The 24,922-nt window shown below is 46.8% G+C and overlaps 2 protein-coding genes across 7 annotated transcripts in view; both read right to left on the bottom strand.

The window, feature by feature from the left end:
- The window catches only part of LOC125439779, a 45,182-nt gene extending 43,267 nt beyond the window's left edge, over positions 1–1,915 (bottom strand). For 5 of the 6 annotated variants that reach the window (XM_048508989.1, XM_048508994.1, XM_048508995.1 and 2 more), the window contains exon 1: positions 1,787–1,899. The gene's annotated coding sequence lies outside the window, so the exon portion shown is untranslated. Of the gene's footprint in view, positions 1–1,786 lie in introns of all 6 variants that reach the window. The other variant, XM_048508990.1, reaches the window with a different exon arrangement.
- Positions 1,916–7,697: 5,782 nt separating this feature from the next.
- Positions 7,698–24,922, bottom strand: part of ZNF638 (zinc finger protein 638) — a 74,315-nt gene continuing 57,090 nt past the window's right edge. The window contains exons 18-25 of the mRNA XM_048508778.1: positions 20,497–21,859; positions 19,928–19,981; positions 16,835–17,996; positions 15,636–15,698; positions 12,622–12,885; positions 10,218–10,307; positions 8,855–8,973; positions 7,698–7,970 (exon numbers count right to left, since the gene is read on the bottom strand). Coding sequence (XP_048364735.1) covers positions 7,908–7,970; positions 8,855–8,973; positions 10,218–10,307; positions 12,622–12,885; positions 15,636–15,698; positions 16,835–17,996; positions 19,928–19,981; positions 20,497–21,859 — 3,178 coding nt within the window. The 3' untranslated portion in view covers positions 7,698–7,907. The remainder of the gene's footprint in view (positions 7,971–8,854; positions 8,974–10,217; positions 10,308–12,621; positions 12,886–15,635; positions 15,699–16,834; positions 17,997–19,927; positions 19,982–20,496; positions 21,860–24,922) is intronic.

The raw sequence follows: 24,922 nt of genomic DNA, 5'->3' as shown, positions 1-24,922 counted from the left end.
GTAATATATCAGAGAGTGAACAATTTTCTTAAAGTGATATGTGTATAAACATTCAACCAGACATTAAGATACAAAAACCTTATACAAACCACATAGAAAATGCATGTAATAACAAATAAACCTATAAGCATACAAATACAAGGTTCTACTAAAGTGGCATTACTCTATTGGAGATTGTCCAAGTTATCTTCAAATGTGCCAACTAACCAGCACATCTTGTATGTCCTTTGTTATTTAGTTTAGGAGTAAACTTCCCTCCTTGCTTGCTCATTCATCTGTTAAATATGTTGAACATTGAAAAATGAAGAAACTCTTGAAAAGCTTGAGAAATGGCTGCTGTGCATTAATTGGGTGCAGAGAATTTAGAAGGAGCAAAGGATCATGAGGTAAGCTGTTATGCTCTGGCAAGATGCAAAATTTGTAGGTGGTCTAAAAAAGCATGAAAGAGACGCCATCCGCATGTGGCTGTTTTGTAGAATCTTAACAAGCCTTCTATGTTGATCCTCCTTGATCTGAGATTGCAAATGCCTTAGCAAATGCCTTGGGAGCAGGAGCAGCAGCAGGCCATTGCTTTCACATCCTGCATGTGAGCTCCCAAAGGTATTTGGTGAGCCACTGCGAGTAGCAGAGTGCTGGACTAGATGGACTCAGGTCTGATCCAGCAGGCTCTTTCTTATGTTCTGGCTATTTATTTGTTATTACATGTACTTTCTATGTGGTTTGCATAAGGTTTTTGTATCATAATGTTAAATGTTTATGCACATATCGCTTTAAGAAAACTGTTCACTCTCTGATATATACCTGGAGGTACTTTATTCACATTTTTTTTTCTGAATTCACATTTTGTACTGTATCTCTCTCTGGTTTTTAAGCTGAACAGTACGACAACGCTATTCACTTCAGCCTAAATACTGATGGCAGCTTGATGACGAAGCAGCTAGGGAAAACTATTCCTCCGTTGGTTGTGGTGGGTTTTCTGGGCTGAGTGGTCTGGTGGATCTTGTTCCTCACCTTTCGCCGGCATCTGTGGCCGGCATCTTCAGAGGTGTCTCACAGAGGGAAGTGCGTGACACACTGTGTCCAGTGTGTGTGACATCCACTCAAGGACTCCTGGACACACACTCTCTGCGAGACACCTCTGAAGGGATGCCAGCCAGCCAGCCACAGATGCAGGCGACACGTGAGGACCAAGATCCACCAGACCAGGGCCACACAGCCCCTTGGAGAACCCACCACACCCCGCATTCCTCTGGTCTTAACATTTAAAAGGTATCGACACGGGGAAGAACCTGCTAGGCCAGAGCAGCCGGGGTCCACGCTGCGCCCTGACTCTCACAGGGGCCGGCCAGTCCCTTTGGAGCTCCAGCCACAAGGCCTAGGCGAGGCCGAGGCCGGGGCCTCCCCCGCGAGGCTGCCTCCTGGCGCTGCGATCAGAGGCTGGCGGCCTGGTCAGCAAACTTCCGTCTTCTCCGTCGGTATCTTTAGGCTTTTCGTCGAGGCGGCGCTGATGGGGGGGGGGGGCGCTGAGGGGCGGCTCCTCACGGCCGTTCCCCGAACGCAGAAGGGCAGCGCCTCAGGGACCGCGGTGGGGCGGAGGGGTGGGGGGCGTCGGCTGCAGCCCCTCGACCGCCCCCACTCCCCGCTTCGGTCACTGACCAGGCCGCGCCTTCCGGCCTCGGGAAGGCGAAGGGGAGGGGCGGCGGCCGGCTGGCGGGAGTGCCGCGAAGACCCCCCACCCCACCCCCGGGCGCGCCCCCCGCCCCCCGCCCCCCGCCCCCCGCCTCACCTGCACGACGACCCAATTTACCTGACGCGGTCGCCTCAGGCACCGCAGGAGGGAGGGAAGCGGTCCCAACCCGCTGCGCATGCGCCCCGCGAGCGGGACAGGTCGGGCGACGCGCTCCGAGGCGCCTGCGCAGGACGGGTTGTCGTTGGAGGAAGTACGTCGAAGTACGGATCACGCGAGTGCGTCGTCACGTGACTTCCGGCTGCAAAGCGAGGCAGAGCAAAGGGGCTTGGGTTCTGGTGGAGTCCCCGGCTAACACAGGCCGGTGTGGAGTCACACAGAGCTCCTCTGTCCCCCCGCCCCCAGGGACGACAGGGCGCTGCAATGTATAATCATAGAATCGTAGAGTTGGAAGAGATCTCAGGGGCCATCAAGTCCAACCCCCTGTGCAAGGAATACAATGTTGCTTTTTCAATATGTATCATTGATAATGAAATATGGATGTATATGTATTCTTTCAGTGCCTGTACTCTTCAGTGATTTAAACCAACTCTATGCTTGTTTCTTCATGCATAAGATTATGCATGGGGTAGAAAATGTTGACAGAGAGAAATTTTTCTCTCTCACAGTACTAGAACCAGGGGGCATCCATTGAAAATGCTGGGGGGAAGAATTAGGACTCATAAAAGGAAACACTTCTTCACGCAACGTGTGATTGGTATTTGGAATAGGCTGCCACAGGAGGTGGTGATGGCCACTAACCTGGATAGCGTTAAAAGGGGCTTGGACAGATTTATGAAGTCGATCTCTGGCTACCAATCTCGATCCTCCTTGATCTGAGGTTGCAAATACCTTAGCAGACCAGGTGCTCGGGAGCAGCAGCAGCAGAAGGCCATTGCTTTCACATCCTGCATGTGAGCTCCCAAAGGCACCTGGTTGGCCACTGCGAGTAGCAGAATGCTGGACTAGATGGACTCTGGTCTGGTCCAGCAGGCTAGTTCTTATGTTCTTAAACCCTTGGCCCTCCATAGCGGAAAGTAAGGGGAGGGAGAACGCCCACTCATATATGCATGTTTGCGATTGTTCAGCGTGCCCCTCTCAGTTGACAGACGCCCGTTGCTTGCAAGAAACATATTTTAATAAACTTTGCTGTTTCTTCATTAAGTTTCGCCCAAAGTTCTTTGAGGGGTCTCGAACCCGTGTTTCTAACACCTGCCATGCAGGAACACACAATCAAAGCACTCCAGACATATGTTCATTCAGGCTCCGTTTAAAAACCTCCAAAGGAGACTCTACCACATTCCACTGTTGAACAGTCCTCACTGTCAGGAAGTTCTTCCTGATGTTTAGGTGGCATCTCTTTTCCTTCACCTTGGACACCTTGGACTGGACCTAGTCTCTGGAGCCACAGAAAACGAGCTTGCTCCCTCACCAACATGACATCCTTTCAAATATCTAGACATGGCTATGTCACCCCTTAACCTTCTCTTCTCCAGACTAAACATCCACAGCTCCCTAGGTCCTCGTAGGGCATGGATTCCAGACCCTTTTATCATTTTGGTTGCCCTCCTCTGGACCCGTTCCAGCTTGTCACTATCCTTCCTGAATTACAGTGTCCAGAACTGAACCCAGTATTAGGCGCTATAGCAGGGAAAGCAGGGTGGCGTGGTGGTTAAGAGTTCTCAACTAGGATCTGGCACATTAGGGTGAACTGGTGACACACTACGACATTTTGGGTGACATGCCAGCATTCGCCAGCCTCCAACAACCACACTCTGTGCACCACCCAGAACTTAAAATGGATCCTCACCAACCATATCACAATTGTGATTAGTAGTGTCATGAATATGTAAATTGTTTCTCTTTTGTTGGGGGGGGGGGAGTTTGTATGTGTCATGTACTCAAGGACTCCTGATTCTCCCAGTTACAGTTAATTGTGTATTGCCATAGGAAAACATTGTTATACGTGTATGGCTGTTTATATTATGTCATGACTTTGTATAATATTTGCACTTTCTGCCACTGTCTTGCTTTTGCACTCCATTAATTTTTGTTTTGTGCTGTGTTAGAAGTTGGCAGTGAGGGTACTGTTACCCAGGATGGAGACACAGTCTCTCCATATCATGGGGAAGGTCAGCTTAGAGCAGACTGTTTAATAACGTTGCAAGAGGCTGGGTGAGGAATGTTGAATATCACTGTATACAAAGATCCGCTCTTGGAAGAAAGAGGAATATAATGCAAATTTGACGAACTTTATTGCAGAGATAAGGGGTTTACAATCACTTGGTTCAATGCAGCAAACATGCACACTTAGAGCTCCTAAGATATAAATATGCTGAAAAATAGATTTGGAATAGAAAAGGGTATGGGATATATGGGTAATACGACCTGATCGCAACGTGAAGAAGATCCAGAGTTCAGAGCTAAACGACCAGCATTCGGTTCCAGGGGGCAACACGTTGGACACAGCGACAAAGATGGAAAAGTGTCAATGTCACTGGGAGGTTGACCCTTTGGAGCATAGTATATTTACAGGGTAAAGAACTACCTCGGGGGGTGTCAGGACAACGTCTGGGAGGTGTCCGGATGGATTGTTTGAGAAACAATAGAGTGCATTATAAGGTGGTCAGAAGAAGTTAGTTACAGAAGGGAGTATCTGGGTTAAGGTAATCAGGGGAGGCATTGACATCAGAATTTTTCTTGTGGCTGAAAATGAGTGTTCATTCAGCAGGGCTACTGTTTCATATTGAGAACACATTCTTCTTTGGCTGTGGAGCTGAAAATATGCGGATGTGGCAAACAAGCTGAGAACGTGAGAATAGAAAAACAATTCCTGGAAGTGGGGTGCTGTGTGGTTTCTGGGCTGCATGGCCGTGTTCTAGCAGCATTCTCTCCTGACGTTTCGCCTGCATCTGTGGCTGGCATCTGGAAGGTTCTTATAAGTAGATCTGACAATTGCCAGAAAATGGGTTCCCCATCTCCGCAATGCCAGCATCACCCTTTAGGCTGGCACATGGGCAAGGGTACCTGTGAATAGGCACCCCCCCCCATGCCACTTTCACGGCCGGAATCACTAAGGTGTTGTGGGTTTTCCGGGTTGTATGGCTGTGTTCCAGTAGCATTTTCTCCCGAAGTTTTATCTGGATCTGTGACTGGCATCTTCAGAGGATCCTGGAAAACCCACAACACTCAAATGCAGTTCTCTTACGAACATTTAACTTTACTTTTTATCAGAGTCTGCTGCTTCCCTGCATAACTTTCAATCTGCTAACGTGCCTGACCTGAAGGGCAGGGTCCATGGAAGGTGCTTGTGATGCTGGAAGGGAGTCTCAGTGCAGGCAGGTGTTAGGGTTGGGGTTTCTTCTAAGTGTCCCTTGAACTGACTGGGTTTCCGTGGGAAGGCTCATCATCTGCTGAATTTAGCACAGGGTGAAGGGCTGAGCTGGTACTGGACCAAGGGTATCAGAGAATGGCCAAACATGGTCCTAAGGAAGAAGAACGGGATGCTGTGTCCTATGCACGGTCACCAGAATATTGCAAGGAGGAGGGTTTACTCAAGAGGTAGATTGGCTTAACTACTGTAGGCAACGGTAGAGGAATGACCTAACGGCTCTCCCTGGGCTTATGATTGGGCGACCATCAAAGATGGGGTCATTCCAGTAATGGAAACTTGCCAGTGGAAGACCCTTCCCTTTGCCTGGTGTTTTAGGCAGGAGCCAAAACATTCCTGTTGACCCCAGACTTTTGATAAATGAATTATTTTTTACCACCCCTTCACAGTATTTTTAGCCTTTTATGTACTGTCTGGGGTTGTAATACTCAGGGGCTACATCCAAGGGAGATGGATGTTAGGCTGTTTCCGCACGGCCGAAGACAGTGACGCGATGACGTCGTAAAGTGCGACGCCTCCGAAAAAAAGCGTTCGCACAGACAGGCGGAGCTGCGGGCGTCCAGACCCCCGCAGACATGTGACGGTTCGCACGGAAGCGCTGCGGAAGCGGCGTCTCGCCACGTTGCGCCTGTGCACTCGTGAAGCCGCGCAGTCCCGACGTCATGCCCGCGCAGCAGCGCGATGGCCAATGTGACAGCCCTGATGTCCTGCCCGTCCCCCATCCGTCAGTGCCTCCCCTCCCAGCTACTGTCCGTCCCAGTTCATGTTACCCGTGAGGCCAGAGTGTGTATGGGCAGCCACCATCTGCACAGGCGACATGGATCTGGGACAGGTGCCTGACCATGCAGGGAAATCGCCAGGGACGAACGTGTGCGTGTGTGGGGGGAGGGGACCCAGCTTGGCCGTCTGGCGAGTCGCCATTGATGAGGACGGCTCCGTGCCGGCGGTTCGCACGAGTGCGGCGTCGATGCGTCACGAGGGGAAAAAGAACGGTTTAAAGCGTTTTTTGAATACGGCGTCTTCGCGCCGGTTTAGCGTTTTCGCGACGGCGCGACGGCGCAGCTCCGTCACTGCGCGTGCGAACGCTCTCGCTATGACGCTTCTTTTTCCGTTGCCACGACGTCATATTTCGCCCGTGCAGAAACAGGCTTAGTTAATCGCCTCTCCTCTTCCAGCTTTCTTGGGGGCACATCTGGGAGATTCATCTCCCCCTGCTGATCAGCCCCCATGAGCACTTGTATCACACGAAGCTGAGGTGTTGATTTACGAAGCACCAGATCATACATTTCCTTCCCACTCAGTTGGGTCTTCCATTCAGGAATGTGACGACTGACAAAATAGTCCCAACTTGATTCAGCCTGATACCAGCTGCTCCATCTCTACTTGGAAACAGTCTTATCCAGGAGAGGTTGCAGGCCACTGATGAGCTGCAGCTGACGACCAACAGTGTCCTGTTCCTCTGGGTCCGTCTTTTAGCAAGTGGGCTCTGGGCTTGCGGAGCTGCTCCTTTACTGGGCAGATGGTATTCCTTCTGACTGGTCCCTTCCTCTGAAATCAAAAGTGATGGTTCTGGACTTTGGGGTCAGCAGTCCATTGACATGAATGGAAGTCACTCAGTGTTAACATTTTCTGCTTTAATCACCTCCCTCTGATAACTTCATCTTTATATCTCTCTCAGGTTATTCACCTGCACTTCTAAGCTACCTTTGGAATCTCCAACCCATAATGATTCAGGGGGTGGTTATTCCCCTTTTGTTTCTTATCTGGGTGTACACCCCCTCTGATTTCCAGAGCCCTCACACCACCCCCAGCAAAACCCCAGCCTGGTCTCAGAGCTTAGTTGTGGTCTTGTAGCTCAGCTATAGCAGCACAGTAATCGAGGCAGCTCTGCTAATGAACTGACCTAAGAGATGAGTGGTGTGTAAATCAATTTAACTCGACAGACCAACAGCCCTTGTGAATTGTTAATTCTGGGAAACTGGGAAAATCACAGCACAGAAAACAACTGGCTTGCTAAGCCCCACAGAGCATGAAACAAGAAGGCCAGAAGAGGAGGCATCTTCATTTGGCCCAATTGGCTTTAAGAATTTACACTCAAATCCTCACTAGGATTAGCTTCAAAGACTTGATAAGTTCAGGCGAGACTGCACCATCTAAGTCAGGGCTAGTTACCCACAGACAGCCTCCTAGACTGTGGCATTTTTAAACTCAACATTGCATGAAACCAGCTTGGGCAGGAAACTGAAAATTGGAAGAGCTCCACTAGAATGGTGGAAAGGAACGAGTACTGCCTTGTGCTCCTAGAAAGAGGTGGGGAGAGGCCTGTGAAATGTTTACAGGAGTAGGGCAGGCCCTTCATTTGAGTCTGTGTAAGGACAAGGGGTGAGGAAATAGTACGTTTCAAATAAAAAAAAAACATAGCCTTTTAGCAATGTTTGTTAACCACTTCCCTGGACGAGGGGGATTCCCTTCATCCCGTTCTGGATTCAGAAGCAGCCTACAAAGCAGCGTTGAAGGTGGTTTTCCTACAAGCCAGAGCAGACCGTGTCAATTTGACAAAAAACACACCGCAGGCATTTGTTTTGGCTACAGAGCAAGAACATTTATTTAAACACTGCCAGGACCATTACATTCAGCTACTAAAAACCAGCACACAATGAATAACTGTCTATACTAAGACAGGTATATTACACAACGCAAAAGTCTGCAGGTTGACAAAATGAAACTGAACATAATACACAGACCTGACTGGTCCCCTAAAGAATATCTGTGGCGACTTGCGTCTTGGTATCACCTCGCAGCATCGCCTTCACTGTCCTTTTTCTCCTCTTCTGCTTTCTTGCTCATGAACTTCTGCAGAAACAATACATCCATGACACTTGTGGCAAATGGAAAAGCAGGTTCATTTACTGTAAAAATCCTTTCCTGGCAATTCTAGGAAGGGGCGATCACCACCAAAGGGAAGAAGCTCCTCCCCCAAGGCAGGGAGGGTTGCTAATCTTTTGCTGGCTTTTTTAACCAAAATGGAAGGTTATGGGTTCAGTTCCTTCTGCAATACCCCCTCTGATCAAGACTGGTTAGATCTTTCGGATGTGCAGTTACTTCTGAGTTCACTCCAGCAAAAATTGGCCATCGCATCCAACTGGAAGAAATCCAGTATCATCATTCAGAAGTGAATGGCTTCTCTACTGGCTTTATTGGTAAAACTGATGTACTACCAAAGGACAAGGAGAAGTCACTTCCAGAATTCTGATTACTTTAACCAACACTGGGTGCTGTCGGGTGTGTTTTGGAATGAGAAAAATACAGTTAAAAGCTGCACTTTGGTTTTTTTAATGATTTGTAGTAATTTTGTTACTGTATGGCTCTGCAGAATAAATTTTAAAATTCTTTTTTCACAGGACTTTGGGGACCCCTGGTGTCAGTCACATTATTCCAAACGAATAAAAAATTGCTTCAACTTTTTGGCAAATGAGTCTACTTTTAGGCATCTCTGTCAATTCAAATAGGAACATACACAGAGACATATATATAAATAACTGCTCTAAATTTCTTTAAAAAGCAAAATGCTGTAGCGGCGTTTTAAAATAATGGTTTTGTTACTTCTCCTGTTAAATATGATATTATTTATAACCTGCCCAAGAGCCTGAATAAGCGGAAAGATCAGGTACAAATGTTTTAAGTGAAACAAAACAAATACATTAAATGTCACCAAGGGAAATGGGGGGAAAGGCTACCTTCTTGTTTTGCTGGTGGAGTGCAGACTGGCAGTGAGTTTTCATGGATGCTTCATCCACACAGAAGCAGGAACAAATCTGACAGAAAAAGCCAGCTTTCGGGACAAGGAAGTCTAAATCTGAAAGCAGAAACACAAAGTTACTGTGGTGAAGTGGTTAAGAGTGGTGAACTCTAATCTGGAGAACTGGGTTTGATTCCCCACTCCTACATTCCTGCAGGGTGACCTTGGGCCAGTCCCAGTTCTCTCAGAACTCTCTCAGCCCCACCTACCTTACAGGAGAGTAAGGCGGGGTATTAACCCAAACGATCCAGAACTAAAAAAAAAAGGCTTGAAAGTGCAGAGAATCTAATTGTGAATACAGGGAATCTGGTGAAGGATGAAGTCTCCCAAAGACTTCCTCCAAGGAAAAAGCAAGTTTCTAGAACAGAAGCCTCTGAGAACTGCCAAATGCCCATCAAATGGAGTACCCATTTGAGAACTGCCAAATGCCCATCAAATGGGGAAACACACCCACTGCAGTGCATTGTAGCTTACTTTGTGCCTCAACTCAAGCACTAATTTTCATTTTCATTCATTTTTAGGGGACGGGGAATTTTAAATCTGGAATGCTGGGCGCCAATCACATATTTCTAATTATATCTCTATTTACTGAGATTATTGTGTAAATTAAATTTCTAGTTTTATCGCTGCTTTTAAATGTTTAATTATTTTATATTGTTATTCTATATTGTTATTCTATATTCTATAATTAATTAATTAAATTCCAAGCCGGCCCCTCGGTCTCCTAGGACCCCTGGTCATACTCTCACTTTCAAAGCCTGCTGAGAACAACAGGGCAGGGCACAGAAAATGCCCTGGGGAGTGTTTCCATGCTTTACCCAGCTCCCTGGTGCCCAGTCACTACCTTCTTGCTCCCTGGGCCTTTCCTCCCTCCACTCCCTCAGTCACTACAGAATCTTGCCAAAATACTGCACGGTGAAATCAGCACTATAAAGATATGTTTATCTGATGCATGTTTTCATGCTCGGAATGTTCTTGGCACAAACAACTGAGTGTGTGTCAGGATTCCCAAGCTCCAAATGCACTTGATGGAGTAAAAACTTGATGGTAAGGACTGCCCCACAGCACATGCTTTTAGGATAACAAACCTCAACCCACAGGCCAAAGACAAAGGGAAGGGGGCGGAGAAAGACAAGGCGCGCCACGTGAGCAGCAACACAACTTCCAAATCATTTGAGCTCAAATGCGAGGACAGATGACAGTAATTGGCACCAATTAACTCCACTCGCAACTAAGCAAACAAGTAACAGAGGGTGGAAATGATCAGGCATTTAGATTTAGGTGAACATCTCAGGTTTTACCTTCCGTGTCATGCGGGGTCTTTGATTTCTCTGAAGAATCTACCTCTTTCTGTTCAGGCTCCTGTGCTTTGCATTCTGACCCAGCCAATTCTATTAAAGTAACATTAGGGAACATTTATTATTTTACTACAGTAACCGTGATGTGCCACACCTGTTTATCTGCATGCTTTTTGGTGTTCCTGTTCTCAGTGCAAGTAAGTTCTGACCACAGCAATCCATGCTCTGATTACATCCACATTAGGTGACTGTAAAGCCCTTTATGTCTTTGAAAATGGTCTGGAAACTTCAGCTCATCCAAAATATGGCAGCCAGACTACAGTTAAGGACAGGAGAAGGGGACCGTGGCCCTCCTGCACTAGCAGAGCACCTCTGGCTGTTCATCTGCTGCTCAGAACAATACAAAGTGCTTCTGTTTCTCCAGAACTAGAGGATCCACAAGCGAAAAAAGGGGGTGGCCATAAGCTTGTCATGGTCTTCATTCTCTCCGCAGCAACTTTGGTTGGGCGGGTTTTTAGTCCACACAGGTTCCCCAGTTCCCAGGATCACTGTTTTAGCTAGGGGAAGGGAAAGCAGGGAGGTTTTCTTCCCTTTCCACTGACACAACTGTGGGATCCAGTTTAATGCAAGTGAGGTTTTTGAGGAATCTCAGAATCCAAATTTCTGCCGTGACAGCTCTTTGCTTTCGAGCTACGCCTCCCTCAGTGTCCTTCAAACTGTCACGGCCTGGATCTGCAACTCAACTCGGACACTTGGTTCAAAAGTCTTTATTGGCAGACAGCACAGGCAAGAAGCTCAAAGCCGATTCTGAAATGGTCTTTGTCCACTCAAAATACCATCCTTCCTCCCCCCTCCCCTCCCAGTTCCCTTGACTACAAAGCATAGTTGGAAGGAACATAATCATCCTAGACTCAAGGCCAGGCAGGAAGAGATAAGGCACCTGGCCAAGGGCAGCTCTACTTGGTTGCCTAAGAAAAAGTGAAAGTAACTGTTCATCACCGTCTTCCAACTCCCCCTCCCGTTCCAGCAGAAGACGCAGTTCCCTTGGTTCCCAGGCTCCAGCCGGACACAAGCACAAAGGTCATGGTTCACTATGTTTTGAACTTTGTCCAACATACTGTGCCCTGTTTGTTCACTATCTTTGTAGCAGGTGAACAGCTGTTTCTAATACTTAGATAAACTGTTGTGGTTGATCTAGTACATTTTTATCCCACCCGTTCTCCAAAGGAGGTCAGAAGAGTATGCATAGTTCGCCCTTTCACACTCCCCAGTACCAATCCGGACATTAGCTCACAGATGATCAGGACAAATGTGCACTGTTTGCAACAGCTGCCCATAGAAAAAAAATGCTAATTGCTGCCCCTTTGTCAGGGCGATCAAAACCCAATTGAACAAATCCACTTCTGCACTGAAATCTATGGCAGTTTCAGGAAGCAAATAGCTCTGGAGCTCGGCACGTCTGGTGGGAAACCCACGGAACCGCGGTCTTCTGCTGCTGGGTGCGCTGTCACTTTCTCACAAAAAGGCCTCACCCCTTCCCTTCTGTAAAAAGGGAAGGAGGACTGCAAGATAAGAGTCTGGTGCTTGCCCATTTTATTTTCGGAGACAGAAGTAAAAGCAGAAGGTGGCCTTAAAGATCTCCATCGCTGGGCAGAACCCTCTCCCACCAGACTTAATTCATACAGTGGCTTCCAGTGGCGTACCAAGTCCGGGTCAAGGTTTTAGTGTTAACCTTTAAAGCCCAGAACGGTCTGGGAGCTCTCCAGGCACACTCCCAGGAGAGTGGTATGACCTGCCCAGAGCCTGGGAGGGATGGCATAGTAAATTTTAATAATAATCATAATACTAATCACAATAGTGCTTTGCTTTACGGAGAGCCCCTTATTGGCGATCCCTGGCCCGAAAGATATCCAGCTGGCCAGGGCCTTTTCAGCACTGTCGAATGAGACCCAAACCCTGAGGGACCTGTCACCATTCTACAGGGCTAGAAAGACAGCTATGCTATCAGACCTGTGGCTGAGGGCCAGAAACGGCATTCCAACAGAGCTGGCCTCCCTTCATTCCCCCCTCATTTCTCAGAACTGATTAGGGTGCCACTGGATGTCTATTTATATTGGGAATGTGACCATTGGTTTTATGATTTTGCTGTGAATACTGTTGTAAGCCATCCTGAGCCAGTCAGAAGAAGGATGGCCTACAAACCAAATTATAAATAAAATAACTAAAGGCCTGCCTGTGGAGAAGCGGGGACCCTCCACCATTACTCTACTGCCTCTCCTGCTGGAGGAAACACTAACAACATGATTCCCTGGCAGCTCAGGCCCTTCATCACCCAAGCAAGCACAGCATCATTCCAGCAGGAAAGGCAGCCAAACAGAAGAGCCAGAACCTGCCCAGCTGCTCCTACCTTTCTCGTGCTTCTTAGAAGACTGTGAGGGTGTTGTCTTTCCGCAGTTCTCCTCTTTGCTGTCTGGGTCCTGGCCCTCTTGTTCTGATCTGGCCTTTGGATCCTCACCAAGCGAAGTCTGGCTGTCTTCAGCAGAAACCTCCAGGGCTGGAGGAGGCGTCACCATATCCCCCGTTTGCTCCTCATGAAGAACAGATTCTGAACATTGCTCAACATCCATTCCTACTGTTTTACCCTCCATGTCCTCTTCACGGCTCTCCGACTCTGTTTCAAAAGAAACAGGACAGCTCAGTTAACAGCCAGGTGTCAGTTTTAGTTATGTTGCTGAATGATTTTTGATTATTTAAGATACGTCATTAAAAAGACATTCAAAATTCATCCTGCTCTTGTCAATCCCAAACACTGGCGGCGACAAGTTCTAACAATTTTCATCACACAAATACTGGACTGCAAACCACATTAACAAACACTGACATCTCTTTTGTGCATCCTAACATACAAGCAGAGATATAAAATTTCTGGAAATTTTGACATCATGGAGGAACGGAAGACTTTTTTAATAGAGGAATAAAACCCCGAAATTTCAGAGAAAATTAAAATATATGCAAATCTTACTTTCCTATCAACCCAAAACTTATTTTACTGATTGAACAACATCAAATGCACAGTTTATAATTTAGTTAGCGTACACAATTGTACTGTCTGGCATACTTATGGAATATAAATATCTTTGTTTTCAGTAAGAAAAACTGTAACACTTAAGAAAGAGTTGCAAGCTGCTGCACCCCCCGCTCTCAAAGGACACCTCTTTGCCAAGGGGGGGGGGGGGGGAAGGAGCTGAAGGATGAATAAATTCTGCAGTAAACCACTGGATTATCTGGACAGAAACTATCTCAGTCACAAAACATAGAGCTGTCAGCATGTTTGGATAGTAAGGTAAATATGGAAAACACTGAACCTTTTAAAAAAATGTCCTGTCCTTAAATACATTATAGCATATTAATGGTTGGTAAAATGATTTACATGTAAACAAACTGGAAAAAACACAACAGAAACTGTGGTATATGTCAACCATATAAGGCTTATTGTTTTTTTCCCAGTCCTCTTCAAAATTTTGGAGGGTTTCCAATTTTTCTCCCAGGAATTGAAAATTAGTCCTGTCTTGAGGGCCCCCCCCCACCCCACACTCTTTTACAGTTTTCGTCCAGACCTTTAGATTTCTACAAGCAAGTTTTCCAAACTCTACAAGAAGAAGGAAAACAATTCTTCTCTGAGGACTGCCCAAAATAACATCTGCTTGGCACCATCTTGTGGACCTGCTAGTCCTTGTTCTCGCACTCTCGTAATCTAGAATATTCTACACTGGCAAGGAAGACTGTATAGCTCAATGGCACAGCACCTGCTTGATCCTATATTCAACGCCTTACAATTCCTGGTAAATGGCCTCAAGTAGCCAGACCAGGGAAAACTTATCTGAGACCTTGGAGAACCTTCAAGAGCTGCACTGGACTACACTGAGCTAACAGCCCAGCTTGACCTTGAGCTACAGGTTCTGTAGCTTTGATTTGTCTTCTGGGGGAAGGAGCTGTGCCTCGGAATGCACCCCACTCACTCTTCATCAGCACTGCTTGGGGGAGCGAGATAATTGAATAAGCCAGTATTTTTTTCAACAGGATATTCTACCCTTATGTTCACCTTACAGGGCTTGACTCTTTTGAAGAGGTGGATATATGTGAATTTTACTAGGTGATGCTTGATTTTCAGACTGTTGTGGTACGTTCTAGTGAAGTCCAGTTCTCCATGGCCAGCAAACACAAGAACACAGGGCGGTGTCCTATTAAACCATGCAGATAACCCTTGCACTAACAGATCACATCTTCCACAGCTGCATAACATGGCAGAGTACAGCCCAGTTTACTGAAAGCACTGTTTAACTCTGTCCTAACTCCTAACCAATCAGAAAGGTCTTTTCCAGAAAGAACTCTGGAGACCTCCCAAGGAGTTTTGCATGTGTGATGTAGTTTCAGAAAACCCACTGTTACGTGTCTATGATGAGCAACCTGGGACAGATGTGATTGTTTACAGAAATTTGTAGACTTGAGAGGGCATGAATGGGATACAATGAAGGATGCTCGACCTGCAAGAGCGGAAATGTCCTCATTGTATCACAGCGATTCAAACCATAGAACATATATTGCTCAACTGCCCCAAAATCGAGGGATCTAGGACCAGACTTTTTGCTCTTTGTCCTGTAATCTTTAATGAATACTCTGCTGTGGGGAAGATTTCGTTTCTACTAAACAATTCCACCTCCGAGATTTTAACTTTTGTAGCTAGGTTCCTTATAGAAACTTTGAAATGATTACCTGCGATGGTTCTCATGTATGGGATACTTGTTTGGACAATGTTGGCTGTTATATGGATTCTATGCCTAATAAAGGTTTTTTTAATATATATATATGTATGTGAGAAGGATGCAGCTATATATATATGAGAAGGATGCAGCCCCTGAGGTCCAAAGTCTGAAGTGGGTTTTCTCTAAGCCTGTTCTTGCAACATGCCTCAATAGACATTTCATGCCCACAGGTGATTCTGACGCACATTTTACAGATGGGGATGCCATGGTTCATGAAGCAGAAGCTGCAAAAGGACAAAGACTGCCAAGTCACTCACAATATCGACCCAATATTTCTCATTCCAACCCATGCCTTCTAATTTATACAAGTGGAAGGTGCTTCAAGGTAAGACATTCCTACAGTGGTCTGCTACAGGGATTGCACTTTCAGGTCATGACTAGAACTCAGAACCATTCCAGAAGGCCCTAGAAGGCACAAGGGTCTCCTGGTGGTCTATTCCTCTCAGATCAGGGTCTGAGAGGCCTCCGAACAGGTTTCAGGGACAGCCAATTCAGAAAGTAGCGCAAAGAAAAAGGAGTAACTGCCCAACTTGCGAGGTTACTCCAGACAAGCAACAACAAGCATATCTTTGCATTTGTGGCCCACGCTTCATCTTACCAGAAGGTTGCTGAATATCCTCTGCATCACTTCCTTTGTTGCCTGACAGATTCGAGGTTGATTCTGCAATTAGAAGGCACGTGATTGCAAAACAGAAGGTAGTGACTAGGGGCAAAAGTCTTCAATCCTGAGGTTAGTCTGGAGCTCAGTGAACAGGACTAGGCTTTAAAGAAGCAAGGCTAACTGGGATTTGTGGTGGCACAGTGCAGAAGGGGACTTTTGAAAGGGGTTCAGAAATCTGTTCTGCAGAATTTAAGATGCCTAAATATGGATCATCAAGGAGTTGCTGCTGTCATCTTTAACAGTTGTGGAATGTTTATTTTTCTGCCAGAGGAAAATTGTGAACAAATTTGCAGATTATTCCAAATTAGGAGGGGTAGCTAATACCTTAGAGGACAGGGGCAGGTTTCAAAATGATCTGAACAGATTAGAGAGCTGGCCCAAAACAAACAAAATTAATTTCCACAGAGATCAACGTGAGATTCTACACTTAGGCAGAAAAAAAGAAATGCACAGATATAGGATGGGGGACACCTGGCTTGACAACAGTACACGTAAAAGGGATCTGGGAGTGTTAGTAGACCACAAACTGAACATCAGTCAGCAGTGAGATATGGCAGCCAAGAAAGCCAAAGCAATTCTGGGATACATCAATAAGAGTATAGTGTCTAGATCAAGAGAAGTAATTGTACTACTCTACTCTGCATTGGTTAGACCTCACCTAGAGTACTGTGTTCAGTTCTGGGCACCGCAATTTAAGAGGGATATTGACAAACTGGAATGGGTCCAGAGGAGGGCAACCAAAATAGTAGAGGGTCTGGAATCCATGAACTACGAAGAGAGGCTTAGTGAGCTAGGGATGTTTAGTCTGGAGAAGCAAAGGCTAAAGGGGGACATAGAGTGATGGATTCAAGGTGCAGGAAAAGAGATTCCACCTAAACATTAGGAAGAACTTTCTGTCAGGTTGTTTGACAGTGGAATTCACTGCCTCGGAGAGTGGTGGAGTCTCCTTCTGTGGAGGCTTTTAAACAGAGGCTGGATGGCCATCTGTCAGGAGTGTTTTGATTGTGTGTTCCTGCACGGACTGGATGACCCTTGTGGTCTCTTCCAACTCTTATGATTCTATGTAACTCTCTTTATGGCTTTACCAAAGAATGTCCACCTGTTCCTTAAGGAGTTAAGACTAATTCATTTCTCACCTGCCAAAGGGTGATCCCAGTGTGCTTCTGCTTCAGTCTCTTCCTTGATGGTTTGCTCCAAATCTTCCCCTTCTTCATCCTTCTCACCTTCTACTAAGGTAGTTTCTTGCTTGTCCATTTCTGCAGCATCATTCTCCTTTTCAGAAGCCTCCACCTCAGCCGCCTTATTTTCTTCAGGGAGATCCTGCCCAGGACATGCTTTCTCTCCTGGTGAGGCATCATCAAGAATTACTGTTTCTTCATGCTTGGCAGCTGGCAGTAAATCCTCCACTGGTGCAACAACTGTAGATGCAGCTTCTTCTTCTGGGACTGTTGTGGCAACCAATTCTTCCTTATCTGTACTTTTAACAGCAACTTTTTCTTCTTCTCTTTCCTCTTCTTCTCCATCTTCTTCTTTTTCTTCTTCTTCATCCTCACTACCAACTTCATCTACAGTAACAAAGTTAAGCTCTCCGTCCAGATGACTAAAGTCTGGCAAGAAGTCATCGTCTTCTTCCGTTACTTCATCCAAAGTCACTAGAGGCTGATCATCTCCATCCTCATGGATCTCATCCACTGTGACTAAAGTGCTTGGATCTTCTGGCATCTGGGAAGAAAGGAGATCTCCAGGATCTTCAAGGACCCGCTTCTCTTCTCGCCTCTCACTGAAGCTCTCAGTCTTAAACGGCAAAGGCTCATCCAGCGATAACTCCTCTACTTCTCCAATCTCATCGACTGTTACCAAGGGCTCCGCTTTAAGGTCTGGTTCACTGCCGGCTTCTTTTGTAGAGGCAGGGTCTTCTTGCTCAGAGATCTCATCCAAAGTAACAAGTGACTGTGGATCCCGGGCCACCTCGGAAATGAACTCTTCCTCATCGTTCAGTTCATCAACTGTGACCAACCCCTGGGGATCTGGGATGGCTTCCAAATGTTCTGCCGCTTGGGTCATGCCACCTTCATCTTCTCTGATCTCGTCTAATGTTACGAAGGAAAGCTCCCTCTCGGCATCTTCATGAGCAACAGAGGTCTTGCCCTTCCTTCTCTTGGAGCTAGGCTCGCAGGAAGCGTCCTTTCTCCTACTCCTTGGAGGGTTCCTCCTTGGCTGAGGGGGAGAGTCCACTTCATCTGTAACTTCATCCACAGTGACAAACTCATCCAAGTTAAACGGGAAAAGTTCATCTTCCTACAAAATATTAAACATTTCAGTGAACAGGTAATCAGGGTAAAAGCAGTAATGAAGCTTTGACTCAAAAGATATCTAGAGTGAGACAACAGCTGTAAGATATAGACATAATTCCATCTGTGGGTCTCTCTTTTCCCACATCCATTTGAGTATCAAAATCAGTGATTCTCTCCCGGACACATAAAGATCACAAAGGGAGCCTGAGGTTTGGAACAATTTCTCTCTGTAGAGATGTTCAATGTATTGTCTAAGGCTTTCACGAACAGAATCACTAGGGCCGTGGTGGCGAACCTTTGGCACTCCAGATGTTATGGACTACAATTCCCATCAGCCCCTTCCAGCATGGCAAATTGGCCATGCTGGAAGGGGCTGATGGGAATTGTGGTCCATAACATCTGGAGTGCCAAAGGTTCACCACCATTGCACTAGGGTGTTGTGGGTTTTTCGTGTTGTATCGCCATGTTCCAGAAGCATTTTTTCCTGATGTGTCACATGCATCTGTGACTGGCATCTTCAGAGGATCCTCTGAAGATGCCAGCCACAGATGCAGGCAAAACGTCAGGAGAAAATGCTACTGGAACACAGCCATACAACCAGGAAAACCCACAACACCCTGGACCCTGAGGCTACCTGTATGATGTAGGCTGAATATAAGCAAAGGGTACCCACCCTGATCTCACACCACAGGGAGACGAAAGTATGCTCAGACAGAAAACTGGCATCTGCCCACTGCCAAGTCCCAAATGATACATCAGAGCCTCTCAGAAATTAATCAAGGTGGACATTGCAATAACATTCCCATTCACAAAGACGTAGGTTCACATCGGCATTTTAGCTGCAAGGTTTCTCTCACTCACTCACACATTCCCCTAACATGAAGGCCTACTGGGAAATAAACCCAGAAAAATATGACAAGAACAGCCCTCCCCCATTTCTGTTTTTCTCAGTGGGAAACAGCGAAATCCCTTTTGAGACAAGACTATGCTCACTCCAAATGTGCAGTACGAAAAATGTATACATTGGAGAATCCACTACATTAATGAACAGTGGCCGTTCCTGCCAATCAAGAGAGTGACCCCATTCCCTCGCCTTTCTCTCCCTCCAGGCCGGAGACAAAAGAAACTTCTATCCAACATTTACGCCCAAGTCTGGACACTGAAGCCATCATCCATCTCCAAAGCTCACTTCTGATCTGCTCCAAGCCCTCAGTGACTGTGCAGAGTCTGAAGCCCCCGCCTGCTATCCCAGCACACAGATCTTTGCTTCCCCCACCCTCGTGGGATTCCTGGATGATTGGAGCCCCTGAGCATGTGTACCTCTGCTCAGAGAGGTAGCTATAACCCACTGTTTCACCCACTTCCTGTACCTTTCTGGCCCCATGCTCCATTCTTCAGCAACGTAAGCTCCGTAACGTGCATAGAAGCCGCATGAAATCTTTGCCTCTTAACACGGGTATTTGAGCTGTACGCTTGACAGCACTGCCAACCGCTAGTATTTGTGAGCTGTGGTCAATAAAGAACTCTCGGATGCCACCATTTTCCAGGTCTGGGCGCCTCTTTAACATCTGGCTTGGTGCCCTGTCATTCTACCACACTGGGTGGAAAAATTAAGCCAGTGGGAATGAGCAGCAGTGGATGGAAGGATTCCTCATTATAGCCAGCCTTCCACAGTGAATCTCAACCACACTGAACAGAGAATCTCACTGATACAGACATCCATCTGGGGCAGCTGTGATGCTAGAGTGCAATATTCCAACGCAGTGACCCCCATGCCTCCCTGCACAGCTAGTCCCCAGCAATTCAAATCAGAGGGGAAAACTGGAGAACGTGTCAACGTGTCATCTTTCTCCCTCCCAGAATACTCTGAAATGGAACCTTGTTAAGAGTGGCCACTTGCAAGCTGCAGGGCCAACTGCTTGTCGGCTTCCTCACCTCTTTTGGGCTTGTGCAGATGTTGGAACTTCTGGTATTTCTCCCAGCAGGCGCCTGAAAAGTCAGAGAAAGCAAAACAAACAAGCAGAAGTCAAAGAGCCGTCTTCTGAGGGCACCAACACATAACCTTTTTGCCTTTAAACTGAAACGGAACGGATCACATGGCTAAGCAAGTTGAAACCATGCTCAGATCTTGGAACTCCGTCCACCGGCTACACTGCAGGTAGTACCATCTCTTCTCCTCCTCCACGTGGCTAGTATTGTGCAGCAGGGCACGTGAGGGTTCAACACTGGAAGTATCATCTCTCAGCAAGGAGACAGAACACAAACATGTCTTGCCTGTTAAACCCACATCCATCTACCTATGTTTCAGAAGTTTGCCCAGGAAAACTTTCCCACACTGCATACGCCCCTGGTGCCAAGGTGGTTTGCTTTTAAACAGAACACTGTACAGGAAGGGGGAAAGGGACTGGGCACAGACTACTGACTGCACCCCCATTGCACGGTCTGGAAGAAGCGCCAGCCTTAGATATCAGCCGGTCAATAGCCAGCACGTTCGCCCTTCTCACCTTTTCTTTGCTGCCGTCACGCTTCCCGGTGGATGATCTAGTTTCTTGCTCTTGAGTCTGCTTTGAGCTACCTTTTGTTTCTACTTGGGAGTCCTTGTCTTGCTGCGACGAACTCTTCCCACTGCCTACCTTAACAACAAAAGAACTCAGCCGCGGTTTAGATTTGCTCGCTGCCAAATTTGACTTGCTGCTCGTTGGCCTTTGCTGACTCGCTTCTTTGGGCACAGGTTTCTTCTCGGCAACGGTGCCGCCCCGGGTTCCTGTCTTCGGGGTGGGCTTCTGCTCCTCCTTCTTCCGTGTCGCAGTTCTTTTCTTCGATACGTTTGGAACAGACATCAAAGCCTTTAAGATGGTTTTACTAGCATAATTTGCTTCTGCACTGGGCGATGAATCTGTGGCAGGCACACTGGCTTTACTGGATTCGTCAGGCGGGGCTTGTCCCAGTTCCTTGCTTGGCTGCGACTTGGGCAAACTCCGCTCAGGACTGACATCTTCTGCCTTCTTTTCAAGTTTCTCTACCTGGGTTGAGTCACTATTTGATGTCACCACTTCAGGCTGCTTCTCTGAGGCTGCCTCAGACTTGTCTGCCCGTAGTTCAGGCTCTTCCTTTGCCACTTCTGTAGTCTGAGGCTCAGCAGGCTCAGGTTCCACCTCCATGTGGCCTTCCACTGTGGATGAGGGATTCTCAGGCTCTGTTTCTATCTTCACCCCCACCTCAGGGACAGACACTTCAGGGAGCTTTTTTGATGCATCAGTCTGATCTGTTCCTGGAGACACCGGCGTGGTGCTTGATTGTAGGCCTCCCTTTGGCAGCTCCGCCACGGGAGCTTCTGTCAAGTCCAGAGCCAGTGACTCACAGATGGCCGGAGCTATCTCTGCTCCTTCCTCTGTCTTAGCAGGGCCTGCTTCTTCTGTCTTGGCAGGGCCTGGTCTTCTCTCCCCCGTTTTGGCTGTGCCCTTCAATGCTTCTGCAAGCTCATCAGAAGGGCCAGGTAACTCTTCATCTTTGATCCCTGATGGAGAAGCAGATGCGTTTCCCAGCAATGCAGCAGTAGATTTCTCTGCAGCCTTCTCGTTTTCGACATGGGACGCCAAAGACAAAGGTTCTTCAGACTTCACTTCAGACAAACTCAAGTCAACCGGCTTGTCAGTCGCGGGTGCCACTTTACCTTCCGACATGACAGTCTTTGAGGGCTCTGACGGGGCTTCGGATTCCGTCTTCTCAGAATGTTCAGTCTCCGCTTCTGCCACCGCCGCTTTCCACTGAGAAGGGGGCTCTTCCTTGGCCTCAGTGGGCTTTGTTGAAGCAACGGAAGCCGCGCTCACCAATCCTGCTCCTTCGGGATTTTTTTTCAAGTCAGGGCTAAACGTATTTAAAAAAACAGAAGAAATCAAGCTATGTTGAGAACTCCACAGTAACAAATAACTTCTTGATTCCAACGGATGGGATTGCCTGACGCATTAGAGCCCAGCATTGGGAAATCTAACCTATCAGCTAAATGAATTTCAGCATGGAGCCAAACGCCAATTTACATAGCTTGCTAAGTCATTTCAGTACGATCTCAGCACATGATTTGAGACACGAGTTCTTTGAAGGCGATGCCCATTAAACACGTGTGTGCCCTGCAGACCCAGAGGCAGGCCGGGTACTCTTAAATGTATGACTGAAGGCAGTTATCCTGCTCATATACACAGAGAAAGAGTACCTTCCTGATGTCCCTGCCTGGGAAAAAAGGCGCACTTACGGGCTGCTTCCCATACACATGAAATGAGCTGGGGGTACAAGCATAGGAAACAGAAATAACCACACATACACACGCACTCGCAGAGCCTCTGTTCCCGACTGCGACATTTCGACTGCATTACAGCCTTCTGATTGCTCCCAAGGCAGTATCACTCAAGTAGTATGGCACTTCAGAGAAGTTCCACTTGCAAGCAAGGTGCTGATAGGAGAATGTGAAAGCAGCCTTTTTGGATCACAGAAGATCCATCTAGTCCAAGATCTCGTTTCCAGACAGTGGCTTTATGGCAAACGATGAAGGTAATAACCCTCCAAAATCACCTATGGAAGATTGGGACTTCTTTCAAAGCTGGAGAGATAATCCCCAAACCTAGAAAGAATGCTGAGATGTAAATACTTCAAAGACAGTGGAAACATGAGAATCCATGAACTGCTTGAGTTACAAGTGGTTGTTTTACTGGCAACAGTTATGTCCAAAATAGAAGTAGTTGTCTGATACGTCAAAAAAAAAACTAGAGGGCCAGAGGGCATGCGACTGTCAAAGTCTGCCTGTCTTCATTCAATAAACAATTAGGGCGGCAGACCAATTATCTCCATTGCAGTCTAGCCAAAGCAACAAAACGTGCAGACCGGTGATGTCCCCTTAACTGAAGAGTAAATGGTCTCTATGCCACAATCAGCAAAGGGAATGAATGTAGTTATATGTAAAAGTAATGTGAAGCTAGTGGGCAAGAGTTTGGCCTCCACTGGAATTAACCATGGCGGCCACACGCAAAAACTCTGGCCCAATTCGTTACAGTGAACCAAACCAATTAAGATCGCTCTACTTTGAAGAGAAACAAAATTCCTCTGAAAATGCCAGCCACAGATGCAGGCGAAACGTCAGGAGAAAATGCTACTGGAACACGGCCATACAGCCCAGAAACCACACAGCACCCCAGTGATTCTGGCCATGAAAGCCTTCGACAATACAGAAAAAAAACCCAACCAGGATCTTCTGGCTGCAATCAGTTGATAACATAGATGCAGACATCAAGAATGAAGCTTACTTGTAAAGAAATTTTTGTGAAATTTAGCACATAACAGTACTGGTAGCCATGCAAAGGCCAAGATTGTACGCTTAACAATGTTCAGTTTTAAACGTGTCTGCCTTATTTTTGAGACACACAACGCAGGAGCCCATTTTCAGGCTGACTGGAACAATTTAACCTCGTCTACAAAGTGTGAAACCTTCAGGTGGATGGCCCAGGCTGGCCCAATCTAGCCAGATCTTGGCAGGTAAGCAAGGTCTGCCCTGGTTAGTACTTGGATGGGCAGCCACCAAGAAAGTCCAAGATCCCTACATAGAGGCAGGCAACAGCAAACCACCTCTGAACATCTCTTGCCTTGAAAACCCTGTGAGGCCACCTTGACTTGGCAGCACTCTCCACCTTCAAGTGTGGAAGATGGCCAGAGATTATTCTGTGCCTCCAAGCGAACTGAAGAGTCTGTCTTTCCAAGAGAGAAGCTGCTGAGTGATCTACCATGAACAGAAAACATTATTCAATGAGACACAGTGCAGGAGTCCATAAATGCTTTCTGACCAGCAGATGAAGCACGCACCTGAAATTCAACCGAGATGAATCCCAGGGCCTGGTCTGATGAGACAAGGTGGTTTGAGTTCTGCAAAAACCCAAAGTCACCTCAATAGTTAAATCCAGAATTCATGACTTTGCACAATACAGTGCAAAGAGAGAAAACTGTGCAGGGCCACCGATCATGATGACCAAACCAAGAGGTTGTAGATAAGGTGCAAGAACTAACAAGTTCTCATAAGCTAGGAAGGAAAAACCACAGCGACGAGCGTGGAAAGTGTCCCTCCAGAGACTCAAAGGCAAAGGCTATTTCTGTACTCACAGCAAAGGCAGCGTGACTTTTGCTGTAGGCTACCAATGGACCAAGCAGACACATCATGCCATGTGCGTGTGGAGAGATGGGGGCACAAGCAACCATGCTCCCATTCTTCTGTACTTGAACTAGCAGTGTTCAGGCATTTAAGGCGTGTCCTAGGGGAGGAAAAACAGTCTGCAAGAAACAGACAACCACTCACCTAAGCAGGAGGTGGCCAAGGATACTCAGGGAAGAAGCTCTGACAGAACAGAGGATCGGGTGCAAATCACTTGTTCACACTAATCGTCAAGTGTGGAGAAGCATCTCAAGATTTTTCTCAAGTATTTCTGATCAACCATGAAAACAAGAATGTTGTGGGCTGTTCAAGTCCCCACTATACAGTAAGGCAAGAGCAAGCAATCTTCTTTTCGCATTCGTTGACTTCAACATTTTTCTCCAGGAATATGAACCCCCTTACCACAGTGGGAAGCTAATGGCATGACTGAATGCAAGGTTGGAATATAAGCATCAAGAGAATTTGTAAACAACGTAACTGGAAAGAAATGGATTGTGTTTATTACCATTTCATTAAAAAGCAATATAGCTCATCGGTAAGTTCAGAAAATACTGATAAATCAGATCCGTTACAGGAGTCATTAAAAAGTATCTCTTGTGGTTCATGTGAATACATCTTTCAAGGACACGAATGATTAATGTTGAGTGCCCGACGTGGTATACATGCCACACAGCACTCGTTAGAGGAGAAACATTTGTCATTTGCTGTTACAGGAGCATATCGTCAAAAAACTCAGCTGG

The sequence above is a fragment of the Sphaerodactylus townsendi genome, linkage group LG10 (assembly GCF_021028975.2).
Source record: "Sphaerodactylus townsendi isolate TG3544 linkage group LG10, MPM_Stown_v2.3, whole genome shotgun sequence".
Classification (NCBI taxonomy): Eukaryota; Metazoa; Chordata; class Lepidosauria; order Squamata; family Sphaerodactylidae; genus Sphaerodactylus; species Sphaerodactylus townsendi.
The sequence above is the reverse complement of the archived record's forward strand: the minus strand, read 5'-3'. Positions and strand labels throughout refer to the sequence as shown.